Raw genomic sequence first — 12,918 nt, 5'->3', positions numbered from 1 at the left:
CATTTATAGCAATGCTTTGTTAAATTTGTAATATGTATTAAAAGTGAATTATGTATGCAATATATATGAATTATAATTGTTTTTTGAAATATATTATGTTTGTTTGGTAAAAAAATTATCACATTGTATTATAAGTGTATTAAAATGTGTGATAAATATATTATTCATTATTAAAATTTGTATTATATGTGAATAATAAATTGTTCTTTGTAATATGTATTAAACTTGTATTATAAATGAATTAAAAGTGATCAAGTGAGGTAAAAATATTATTGCTATAAATGGTAAATATTTTTTTATTATAGTATATTTATGTAAGTTTCCCTTTTATTTATCCACGGGGAAAAAGGCCCATAACCCAACATGTTATCCTGTACTTGTTAGCTGTGGTTTTAACGATTCTAACCTAAATGATGGGAACTTACAGGTTTTACTTATGGTTAAGATAATTCTGTTCTAAATACAGTTTTAGTATCTTTCCCCAGAAAATTTGGTGCAGCAGCGGCTCAGGGGTTACTGAAGTCAAGTGTGAGTTTGACCTTACCTTTTAAGCCCTGACCGAATATTCATATGGAAAACAAACAAACACTGAACTGCCTTAATTGTTTTAGAAGCACTTGACTGCTGTGGGAAGACATCACAATCTAGCGGACTATACAAGTACCTCAATGAGCAGGACCTTCAGTTGAATAAAGGAGATTCAAATGGTTTCTTCTTATCTTGCTAACAAGGCGCAATTGGATGACCATGCTATCCATCTTCTCTTCAGCACAAATCGTTGGGAGAAGAGGTATTTCAGTTCATATGACCTAGTTGATATTGCAATAATGTATTTTAAGAAAGATTAGTATTTATGCATATAGTATTTAGCCATTGATTGAAAGAGAAACTAAGTGGCATTGAAATTTTCTCTGCTACTATTAAATTAAAGTAACTACTTGACAAGTTCTCCCCATAAATTGTTATTTTCTCAGGACAATATGGAAATAAAAAACTGAGAGAAAATAACAATAACGATTTTCTGGTCTTCAACTATCTTAGGTTGTTGCCATGGGAGCTTTGGTTTAGGATAAGAACACAACATGTGACACGTGCATAAAGCGCATGTCATGGTTCTTTTTCTTTTTTTTTCCAATTGGAGCACATGGTTCAAGCCATTATCCGTGGTATTTATGTTGGGAAGAGGATACAGGGGTTGGTCAATACTCCTCAGAGTTTCAAACCTGTGTGTCAACTGCACCCGGGCCATAATCCCACAGGGGAGAAATATAATCTTAGATTAAGGAAATTTTTTTATCAAACTCACCTTCTCCTGCAACTAATTCAGTACCTTTTTCTTGGAATATGGTTTTTGATCTTCTGACCAAAATGGAACTGTTAAATATCTTTCACCTGCTTCTTTCTTTTATATTGCTTTGCATAAAGTACCAGTCTTCATTCTTATTTACCAACATGGTAATGAATTTTACCGTCATTATCTGGATGGTTTTGCCTGGTTTGGCAGCCTTCAATTTTACTTCCATGTTTAACTGTTCATCTAAAATTTTCAGTTGAATCCACCGTTGTTCTAAATTTTCTATGCAATAATTCAGAGTGTTTGGATAGATATGGATTTCTTAAGCAATCTTCATTCCTGTCATATATGACACTTTTTAATCCAGGATAAGCTGTATAATTTCAGTTGGTATTTCTAGTTGTTCGTCATTGCCTTGTTAGGTATAGATTCTTTTTCATCAGTCATTTTTAATCTGGAAGAGCTACGGATATTGTTGATTTGATTGTCGATATTGATCACTTGATCTTAAAGTAACCAGAAAGCTGCTAAGAGGAGGTTATGGAGGTAAGATATTAAGCATAGTTTTCACCTCAGTAGTTCTCTTGAGTTTGTTTGGATTTTCTGGTCAGTTTACATGCTAAATCAGTATGGGGATTAAGATTAATGTTTTGAAGCCATTATGTTGCACTTTATGAATCTATGCTATCTAAATTGATTAAATGATATTAGCTGAGATTTTCATTTGATATTCTTTGGTGCTTTAAATACGATAGCCAAGTTAATTAAACCTTGTATAGGTGTAAGAACTAGGTTCTAAAGCACAAGCAATAATTATATTTTTAATATTTTGTTGTTTATTATAGGTTATCCAAAGGTGAACAATCCCAAGCTTCTAGAGTTCACTGCTTTTCCCAGGCCGGAGAAGGGCTTATACTGCTTGCCTTTGTTTGATATTAGCTGGGACTAAGAAGGGATTGGATTTGATTAGCACGCTCTCTGCCTGTCCTTCCCTTAACTTTGTCGATGGTATGCCCGAGATGGCAGTCTTTCTCCTTGGCTCGACGCGAACCTCCCTCTTGAAGATTTAAAGAAAATGCTGAGAGAAATTGTCTTAGACTGTATGACAATATGCCAAAAAAGGAAGACCGTTGTCTCAGTTATGGTTATCATAGGTCAAGTGTGTAGAATGTCTTACATGATAATCTGCAACTCCGTGTAACATGATCTTCTTTTATTGAGTTTGACATATTTGATGTTAGAGATCTCTTTGTCAGGACAGAAGTAATTTGTCTTGTCAATCCCTGTATACCAGCTTGTTGTGAGTTTGAATGTCGAGTGTGTATCTGGATTAAGTGGTGAATGGTGAATGTTATGGAGTCACCTCAGATTTTTCTTTCCTGTTAATTCAAATTTTCCTGTTTGAAAATTGAAATGGAAAAAAAGTGTGATATTTCCGATATATTACTATTAGTTGAGTGGTCCTACGAGAAATCAACTCTGATAGTAATTTGAAATGGGCCAACTCATGCCTGTTGCTTTTGGCAACAAAACTAGAAAGGTGTTTGTGAGCTTTGTTGTTCAGCATTATTTTCATCTCTGTAATTGTATTTAGTAGAGAAAAACTGTGGCAATCATATAATAATTAAACCCACATTGAGCAGTGGTAGTAGACATTATTCACAGTATATGTGAGTGCCAATCGTGTACAAGTAGAGACAATTTTGAGCTTCCTATGATGGGGTGATGGGTAACTATTATTCTGTGTGTCAAGACTCCCACACGATTTTTGCTGCCAAGCATTTAGAAATTTATACACCAGAGCTTGAAATTTTAGAAAACGTTATAGAACAAATTGAACACTTAGCTTGTGTGTTAAAATAGAGCAAATTGAAGAGTTACTATCATGTTACTATGAGAACTAGAGTTCATTCAAGAAAAAGATGCACAAGAAAGAATACAAGTGATTTACGGATTACAGTAAGCAAAGCATGTGAGCATATATTCGCAGGTCTTCTATTGATTGATAAAAGTGTCAAAAGCCAAAAGGTTTACTTGATGACATAATCTATACATCTTTAACACAAAGTAGCATTATGCTTTAGTCCTTTCTGGGTAATGGCATCTCATCTCTTGCCATGCTGCTTCTTTGTAGGTGCTCCAGCACTGCTTTCATTCCAGTGAGATACTCCACTAGCCCTTTGAAGTAGTTGGTTAGCAAAAAAAAAAAGCATGAAAAACAATGTTTTTGCTCAATGACAACAATATACCCCGTGTAATTGCACAACTGGGTGGTGTGTACACAGCCTTATATCTACCTTGTGATGGTAGAGAGATTGTTTTGGATAGACCCTTGACTCAAGTAAAGCATATCAAAATCAGTGAGAAAAGGAAATTTAGTAGTGAAGGAACCGTATAGAAACAATGGAGAAAGGAACAATATATAGAAGCAAAAAACAATACTATAACCAAAACGAAGAAAACAACTAGTAGTAAAATCGAAGAATAAGATAGTAGGAGAGTAGTAATAATAACACTAATATGGGAAACTAGACCGTGCTCAACTATTTGCTATGTAACTCAATGACATGCACTGTAAATAATTACCCTAAAGACCTAAACAATTAAGAATATTTACATTTATCTGGCTAAAAGTAATGGTATTTCTTTCCGATTTGGTGACAACCAAAGGAACATATTCCCAGTTTGCGTTTCTTTACTGAAGTCTGAAGAGAATTACCATTTACATAGTTTCGACAGTCGTGATGGTTAATCGTCAAGTCAGAATCCCATCCTTCATTGAATCTCTTTGCTGCATCCATTGCATCACTCTCTGAGTAGCCAACAAACCAACACTTCCTTTTAGGCAGCTTCTTCAGTGTCCTTGTAAGAACAACTCCTGTCATGGTATAAACTAGCTTGAAGACATGAATTGCTTAGGAGACGACTTTCGATATGAACTTATAATGGTTAAGAGACGGGAAAAGCTTGTTTTTTTTTACTTCCACACAACTTTGATGATCAAATTTAAGGTGCTCATTTCTTATTGAATGATGAACATGACAGGTATCAGCTTAAACCAAAAGGAGATTATGAACAAAGGTCATACTTAGTATGAAGAACTACAACCAGAAATTGATCCCTATGATTGTCAATTCAAAAGAGAGATATGAGTTTGGATATAATGCTGATTCAGAAATCGACTAAGTCTCACAGATTCAACTTCTAAATGAATTGAAGGTACGAACTTGGATAAGTTGCAAAGTTAAGACAACAGTAATCAATCCATTTCTCCTGTAGATTTGGAGAACAGTTGAAATTGCCTGAGCCTCTATTTATTTTATCCAATTTATCTTTCTTCTCACTACTATTAGAAAATCACAAGTTTCTGATGAATGTCCCTATCAGAATTGCCTCATCGGTAAGAAATTTCCAAGTGAAAATCTTTGGAAGAGCCAAAAATGATTTGAGCAGCAACGACTTTCAAACTTTAAGAGAAACTAAAAGGGTTTGACCTGGTACATTTCTGCCAGATAGAGCAGCAACAGCTACAACAATGCTTTCCGGATCTTGAGGTTGGAAATCATACACTAAAACCTAAACACACAGATTAATAACCTGTTAAGACTTTTTTTAAAATTCTTTTTTCGGTTTAATCATTAGAAATCTGAAACTGGATTCAGTAAGGAAATTAACAATGAATGAGATTGTTATACATGAATTTACTTATTTTTAAAAGAAGGGGCGGACCCACACTATATGAAGGGGGTGCACGAGCACCCGCTAACTTTTGAAAAAATTATATGTATATTTATTTTGAAAAACTGATCGAAATTAGGATATAGCTAACAAAATATAGAAGTTACCTTGTGCAATTGGTAGAAGCAAAAGATTCCACCCTGTAGACCAGGGTTCGAATCCTACTAAAGCTTGTTTTTATTGTGCATCCAAAATCTTCGAATTCAGGGTTCGCCTCTGTTTAAAAGGGATTTCTTTTTCTTTAAATAGTTTAATGCCTCATTGTTAATTGTATAGTCATCTGATTATGATGATTTATAGTTGCACACACTTATTTTAGATCACAATATTTCAAAAGTTTTCACTCGCCCAATCAAATTACATCATATAAATAGAGTAATTAACCTTTTCTGTAAACACCATTAGTATATGTTTTTGAGCAGGATTAGTTCATAAAAACATTATCTCTACCCAACCCGCCAAATACCTGCTGAGTAACTGTTCTCACTTCTCAGGCTATTTTGACAGCCCCAAATTGCGCATTTGAAACCCCTAATTTAGAGGACAAAATGCACGAATAAAACAAAAGGAAGAGAAATTATACCTGAGAGTCGAGGGAGGAAGAGGGGCTGATAATGACCATGAAATGCTGCAAATCCCAGAAATTGAGAGAGTAAGCAGTAGACATAAGCAACTGGGCAGGTCCTTTTGTGGCTCTCAAAGGCACAGCTGCTACGTATACTTCATCTCTTCTGCTTCTTCCTATTCCAATGGATTTCGCCAATGACATCGATACCATTTCCCTCTTCTTCTTTTTTCCTTCTTTTGTGTGGCTAGTAAACGTTGTCTCAATCTACACAATTATATTTGCTTCACGTTTGCTACTCCCACCTTTCTAATTTATATATTAACTCGATTCAGGTTGCACGTGTATACCATGTTAATTTTTTTTATATTCATTATAACAATTAGAATTTTACATGTATATGCATGTAACGAATAAAAAAAAGCAATAATTATAAATAAAATTATAAAATTGTGACAAAAACATCAATTGACGAATCTTATTTTAATATATAAAACTTATCAACAAACAGTAAATTTAAATTTTTAGATAGTAATTAGTCAATTTGCATTATATATAGTCACAAAAGATTAACTTAAGCCTAAATAAAAATACAATTAAAACAATCAGAAATTTATGGAAAATCAAAATAAAGAAGTTTAGTAGAGAGAAAACACATATACAAAATAAACAAAGAAAAAAACGTGCGACAACATACACATTCTTTTGAAGACTTTAATCATAACAATATGTATATGGAAAAATAAATACAAAATCACTATATATTTTTTCGAGTTTTTGTCGACACTTCTCCATTAACAATTATAATTCAATAGACTTCTTCATTTAGTTAAAGTATGAATCAAATAGAAAAATAATGATATAAGCGGTACACTATTTAAACTATAGAATGAAAAAGATAACATTAGTTCGGATACTCATGAAACAAATACAGATGTATATGGATAAAAATAGGGTAATTAGATGGTGTAAGTTATGAAGATGAATATATTATTCCTTATCACAATGAAAAGAAAGAATACAATAACTGCAATAATTATTCAAAATAATAGTAGTAATTAAAGTTGCCCCAAGTAATTTGTCTAAAGTTATAAATTGATTTAACTTAATGGTCTCATAGTAAAATAATTTACGTTTTAGTATAAAGAAAATATTTCAAAAAATTGGAACTATTTTAGTCTTTACAAGGGTAGAAATGCCTAATATTGATTTATGAATATTGTCTTTCAACTTTTTGACTTTAACCAAAAAATTTAATATTTAGTGTGGCATATAGAATGATTACTATTTATAAAATAAATATTTTATAATATTTTGATTTAACACATGATAAAATGATAATCCAATTTAATATTCGTTTAAATCTTTTTTTACCCTTCAATCAAAAACGACCTCCATAAGGAAAAAATGGACAAATACAATGAGAACTTATCACACAGTGTAATATAACACCATGGTGTCCTCACTTCAATCTTTTGATGTTATATTACACTGTGTGATAAGTTCTCATTGTATTTGTCCATTTTTTCCTTATGGAGGTCGTTTTTGATTGAAGGGTAAAAAAAGATTTAAACGAATATTAAATTGGATTATCATTTTATCATGTGTTAAATCAAAATATTATAAAATATTTATTTTATAAATAGTAATCATTCTATATGCCACACTAAATATTAAAATTTTTGGTTAAAGTCAAAAAGTTGAAAGACAATATTCATAAATCAATATTAGGCATTTCTACCCTTGTAAAGACTAAAATAGTTCCAATTTTTTAAATATTTTCTTTATACTAAAACGTAAATTATTTTACTATGAGACCATTAAGTTAAATCAATATATAAAGACCATAATCAATGCCCACTAAAGATTTGCAATGTTTCATAGATAATAGTACTTTAGACAAATTACTTGGGGCAACTTTAATCGCTACTATTATTTTGAATAACTATTGCAGTTATTGTATTCTTTCTTTTCATTGTGATAAGGAATACTATTCATCTTCATAACTTACACCATCTAATTACCCTATTTTTATCCATATACATCTTTATTTGCTTCATGAGTATCCTAACTAATGTTATCTTTTTCATTCTATAGTTTAAATAGTGTACCGCTTATATCATTATTTTTCTATTTGATTCATACTTTAACTAAATGAAGAAGTCTATTGAATTATAATTGTTAATGGAGAAGTGTCGACAAAAACTCGAAAAAATATATAGTGATTTTGTATTTATTTTTCCATATACATATTGTTATGATTAAAGTCTTCAAAAGAATGTGTATGTTGTCGCATGTTTTTTTCTTTGTTTATTTTGTATATGTGTTTTCTCTCTATTAAACTTCTTTATTTTGATTTTTCATAAATTTCTGATTGTTTTAATTGTATTTTTATTTAGGCTTAAGTTAATTTTTTGTGACTATATATAATGCAAATTGACTAATTACTATCTAAATTTTTAAATTTACAGTTTGTTGATAAGTTTTATACATTAAAATAAGATTCGTTAATTGATGTTTTTGTCACAATTTTATAATTTTATTTGTAATTATTGCTTTTTTTTATTCGTTACATGCATGTACATGTAAAATTCTAATTGTTATAGTGAATATAAAAAAAGTTAACATGTGATACACGTGTAACCTTAATCTAGTTAATATATAAATTAGAAAGATGGGAGTAGCAAACGTGAAGCAAATATAATTGTGTAGATTGAGACAACGTTTACCAGCCACACAAAAGAGGGAAAAAAGAAAGAAGAGGGAAATGGTATCGATGTCATTGGCGAAATCCATTGGAATAGGAAGAAGCAGAAGAGATGAAGTATACGTAGCAGCTGTGCCTTTGAGAGCCACAAAAGGACCTGCCCAGTTGCTTATGTCTACTGCTTACTCTCTTAATTTCTGGGATTTGCAGCATTTCATGGTCATTATCAGCCCCTCTTCCTACCTCGACTCTCAGGTATAATTTCTTTTTTTCTATATTATATTATATTATAACTTTTCATACAATTAAACATCAATAAATAAACTAATAATTAATTGAATTTACTAATTTAATTCGATAGTATACATATTATATGATATTAATATATTGATAAATAAAGATCAAAATTTTATTTTCTATAAATATTATTCACTTATTATTTTCTTTTAAAAAGGGATATTATAAGATTTCAAAGCACCCAAATAATTATTTTTTAATAATTAATCAATCTTTAATATTATTGATTCATTATACAATTTATGATTAATTGAAGTAAATTATCGTTCATGAGTGATTTGTATATCAATATTTTTTGAATATATGTGTTTATAAGTATTTAAAATTAATGAGATTATAGTACGTTTTAAAGACATTCTGCATAACATAAAAAAAGTAAAAAGTTTAATTATGATAAAAGATTTAAAGTATGAAAATTTATTGTTAATAATAAAATTAATAACAATATGATCATTATTTTAGTTAAATGAGTTTGATGAATTAAATTAGTTTATTATTAAAAAAAAGACTTTAATGACATGTCATGCCAACTAGGAGAGAGTGATGTTTTGGAATTGTCAGTATATTTGGAGAAAAAGTGATAGTTGTGTGACATTTTGATCCTAAATGAAACATAAATGATATTTTAAGGCAATTTCCCTTAACTTGGGTGACCATTTGGGGAATTGACTCTTCAATATTTAGTAAAAATGTTAAAAAAGAAACAATTGTTAAAAAAAAAATAAAAAGGAGAAATTAAGGAGAGAGAAAAATATTAAAAAGAAACAATTGATTAAAAGCATCATCAATTACAAAAGTTCATAAACAAAAAACTGATTGGCAATTTATCAAAAGGCGGAATGGTCTGTTAGACCCTTATACTTGTATCAATTTGTATGTGGACTCTTCTACTTAACATTTTGTCAACTTAACCCTTATACTCAATTAAAATGAGACTTTTAAGTCCCTCCAATCATGAGTTTAGTTCACTCTCCTTTATATTATTGACAAGTCACATCCACATAAGATAAATTAATGTCACTATCATAATTATTTCATAACTATTTCTAAAAATTATTATCCAAAATCATTCAATTAATAACATTTTAATTTATTATTACCATTTCTAATTCTCCCTAGTTGCACTATTTCACGCAAGCCATCGCCCGGCGTCTCTGCCATTTTTGCCGGGGAAATCACACCGGAGAAGAATCATTCCTTGTAACGTCACCCTTAAAGCCTCCATCATTTTTCACCCAAAACCCCTTACAGAACATCCCCAAAACTCAAACCCACAACAAAAATTAGTCAAATTATTCCTCTTGCAGTTCATGGATACGACGATTACGACTTTTTTCCCACATTCGACTCTACAACCAATGAATCTATCAATTTCAGAACCTCAGGAGTGAATTTAGAAAAAGCTACAAATGGATTCAAGTAAAAGTTAGAAACTGAAGCTTAAGCCCGTCGTCTTCCTCCTCTTCTCCTCTCCCCATTCCCGTCATGAAACGACCATCGCCACCAGCAAAGAAAGTCGTCGCTGCCCCACCTATACTCTTACTCACCATCTCCACCTCTGTCGTTGGACAGGTAACTTTCAAAACAAAAAATACCCAATTTTCGAATGAGCACCACTAATTTTTTGATTTTTTTTGCTGATTATGTTCAAATTTTTTTGCCCAATTTCTTTTTTATCTGGGATAACAAAAAATAGAAAACAAAAAGAAAAACAAGAAAGAAGTTGGAAAGGAGTGAGGAAAGGCAAAAAGAGAGAAATTGAGGTATCAGAGGGGAAGAACAGGGAAAGTGATGATTGAAGCGGGAAAAAATGGGGATGGGTGGGGCAAAGAAGAAAGAAGTGAAAGAAAAATGAAGACAACATAACCATAGGTAGTGGATAAGAAAGAAAAATGGGGTTGGGGTTGGGGTGGGGGTGGTGTGAGGAAGAAGATGGATTTTTTCCTTTTTAAATTTATTATTTCCTTTTTAAATAATTTTAATAATTTAAAATTAAAAGTTAAAATTTTAACTATCATGTTGACTTGCTTTTCTAGGCATGTGACTATACTCTCTTGCCAACTCATTTATATTAATGCCACATAAGGATGGTAAATGGTCAGAGGGATTTAATATGTTGTGTTATGTTGAGTATAAGTGTCCAGTTGACAAAATGTTAAGTAGAAGAGTCCACAATACTAACTGATACAAGTATAAGGGTCCACCAGACCATTCCGCCTTATCAAAATACACCAACTTTCATCTCTTTCTTCTTCTTTCATCATGTTCTAAAACACACGCCTATCATCATTGTTCAAAAAAAAAAATTCAATATTCAATTTTCTTAATCTTTTTTTTTTGTTTCTAAACACATTTATTAACCATGCATTATCATATTTGAAGCAGTTTATCCTAGTAAGACATCATTTTAACGTTATGAAATTATAATTTATCTTTAAAAATGTCTGAAATTTATGAAGCTATTTGGTTATCCTGTTAAGGTTATAAGTTTATGCATCTCTTTTTAAGAAATTTTTCAGTATTCAGAATACAATACTCATGTATTCATTGTATAGGTATTCATCCATCTTACAGATGTATTTTATTTTGCTTATTTTCAATATCACTTTGTATACCAAATAGTTTGTATTTAGATTTGATTTCGTATTCGTCCTAATGTATACCATAAAGTTTTGTATTTATATTTTGATTACGTATTCATTATAAACTATAAATAGCTAAAATACATTTTATTTATGTATTCATTATATGTGTATTCATCTAATTGCATCAGTCAAATAATTTTGTATTTTATTTTGCTCATTATATGTTTATACCAACTAGTTTATCTTTGATTTTGTAATCAAAATACAAGTTTGTATTTAGATTATCATTTTATAAAATAAATTTGACTACAAACTACAGAACATTCAAATTACTTTCAAATACTTTTGCGAAGCAACTGAATACCTAAATGCTAATGTAGATTCTACTAAATCTAAAATATAAAAACAAATCATAAACAAAGATAAAAAAGAATTGTTTAAAATACTAAAAATCTGAAATACATAAATATTTGATGAGTATATTATACAAACTTACATAAAAATAAAAAAAATGACGGAAAATCCTCAATATACACAATCCAAAAATTCACATAATATGTAATTTTGAAAACAAAATCTCGCAAAATAAATGATGACTTCGAAAATACTTTTATCAATTGAGAGATTTCTTGATTAATTGATAGATTTGAACAAATTGGTATGAACTTGAATAATTAGTTCTTCTTCAACAATGAGAAAAAGAATAATGGTAAAATTTTGATGAAAGAAAAAAGAAAAAAAGAAGAAGAGAAAATTGAATGATGCGGATGGTGAAAACTCAAAAGTTGATGAAAGAGAAAAAAAATTGAAAAGTGAAGATGAAAATTAAAGTTAATGGTATTCAAGTATAGGAAGAAGTATAAATGGGCAGTGAATGTAGAAGTTGGTTCAATGTTGGACTGTTTTGAGAAATAAAATTTGGATACAAAGTACTTTTTAAAATATTTACATTTTGACATTTTCAATAGTTATTTTAAAGTGTAGATGTTTTTACTAATTAAGTTAGGAATTGTGACTAATTTGCTAATTTTTTCCCTTAAAATAAGTCATAAAAGTTTGTATAGTTATAAATTATTTTATTAAAGCTAAAATAAATATTTAAAGTTAAATTGTTACTTTCTCCATCCAAATTTATATGAGTTACTATTTTGAATTGATATGGAATTTAAGAAAGAATGATTGTTGAAACTTGTGGTTCATGATACTCCATTGTTCCATATTAACGGAATTTATGTGGCAATACACACTTATTAAGAAAAACATTCATAATTTATAGGAGAAATTATGCGGATAAACAAATATATGCTAGTTAATTAACTAATATAACTATATTTTGAATTAATTACGGTTCACATCTTAATTTTAGTTGTAATTACGTAACCTCTCTTCTTGCTTCCCCTTTCTCTCTCCCGCCTCTCTCCTCATATATACATATACAATTATATAAAAAATATACAAATACAATTAGGCTCTCTCCTCTCTCAATCACGCTACATCTCTCCTCTTTCTTCTAATCTCGCTTGCCAAATATACGAATACATGTGTATACCAGTTACACATATACTATTATTTGACAGATATATATAAACAATTTGACAAATATACATACATACAATCTATCTATCTCCACTCTCTTCCCAATCTCGCTCGCCTTTCTCCTCCTTCCAATCTCGCTTGTGAGATATACCAATACATATGTACGCTTGTGAGATATACCAATACATATGTATAC

At 30.2% G+C, this 12,918-nt stretch overlaps 1 protein-coding gene and 1 long non-coding RNA gene across 3 annotated transcripts; one reads left to right on the top strand and one right to left on the bottom strand.

Annotated features, from left to right (window-relative positions):
• The first annotated feature begins 1,034 nt into the window (after positions 1-1,034).
• Positions 1,035-2,735, top strand: LOC107020097. The gene is made up of 2 exons (XR_003578655.1): positions 1,035-1,840; positions 2,140-2,735. It is a non-coding gene; the product is annotated as an uncharacterized LOC107020097 (long non-coding RNA).
• A 419-nt stretch (positions 2,736-3,154) lies between these two features.
• Positions 3,155-5,959, bottom strand: LOC107020891. 2 transcript variants are annotated; one of them, XM_027917292.1, is made up of 4 exons: positions 5,616-5,959; positions 4,789-4,870; positions 4,014-4,172; positions 3,155-3,466 (listed from the first exon to the last, which is right to left on the bottom strand). In XM_027917292.1, the coding sequence occupies exons 1-4, from the start codon at positions 5,808-5,810 to the stop codon at positions 3,375-3,377; spliced, it is 528 nt and encodes a 175-aa protein (XP_027773093.1). In that variant the 5' UTR covers positions 5,811-5,959; the 3' UTR covers positions 3,155-3,374. The 2 variants fall into 2 exon arrangements, with proteins under 2 accessions (XP_027773093.1, XP_015076903.1); XM_015221417.2 differs by having other exon boundaries at positions 3,183-3,472.
• Positions 5,960-12,918: the final 6,959 nt, after the last annotated feature.

Source organism: Solanum pennellii, chromosome 5 (assembly GCF_001406875.1).
Source record: "Solanum pennellii chromosome 5, SPENNV200".
Classification (NCBI taxonomy): domain Eukaryota; kingdom Viridiplantae; phylum Streptophyta; class Magnoliopsida; order Solanales; family Solanaceae; genus Solanum; species Solanum pennellii.
This window is presented reverse-complemented; position numbering and strand designations above follow the sequence as displayed.

What these genes read in the sequence shown, in the direction of transcription:
- LOC107020891 (XM_015221417.2), bottom strand. Translation starts at nt 5,810, where the DNA reads ATGGTATCGATGTCATTGGCGAAATCCATTGGAATAGGAAGAAGCAGA. An exon ending in CTTCCTCCCTCGACTCTCAG is followed by an intron (nt 4,871 to 5,615) that starts GTATAATTTCTC and finishes CTGTGTGTTTAG; the next exon opens with GTTTTAGTGTATGATTTCCA. An exon ending in ATCTGGCAGAAATGTACCAG is followed by an intron (nt 4,173 to 4,788) that starts GTCAAACCCTTT and finishes ATACCATGACAG; the next exon opens with GAGTTGTTCTTACAAGGACA.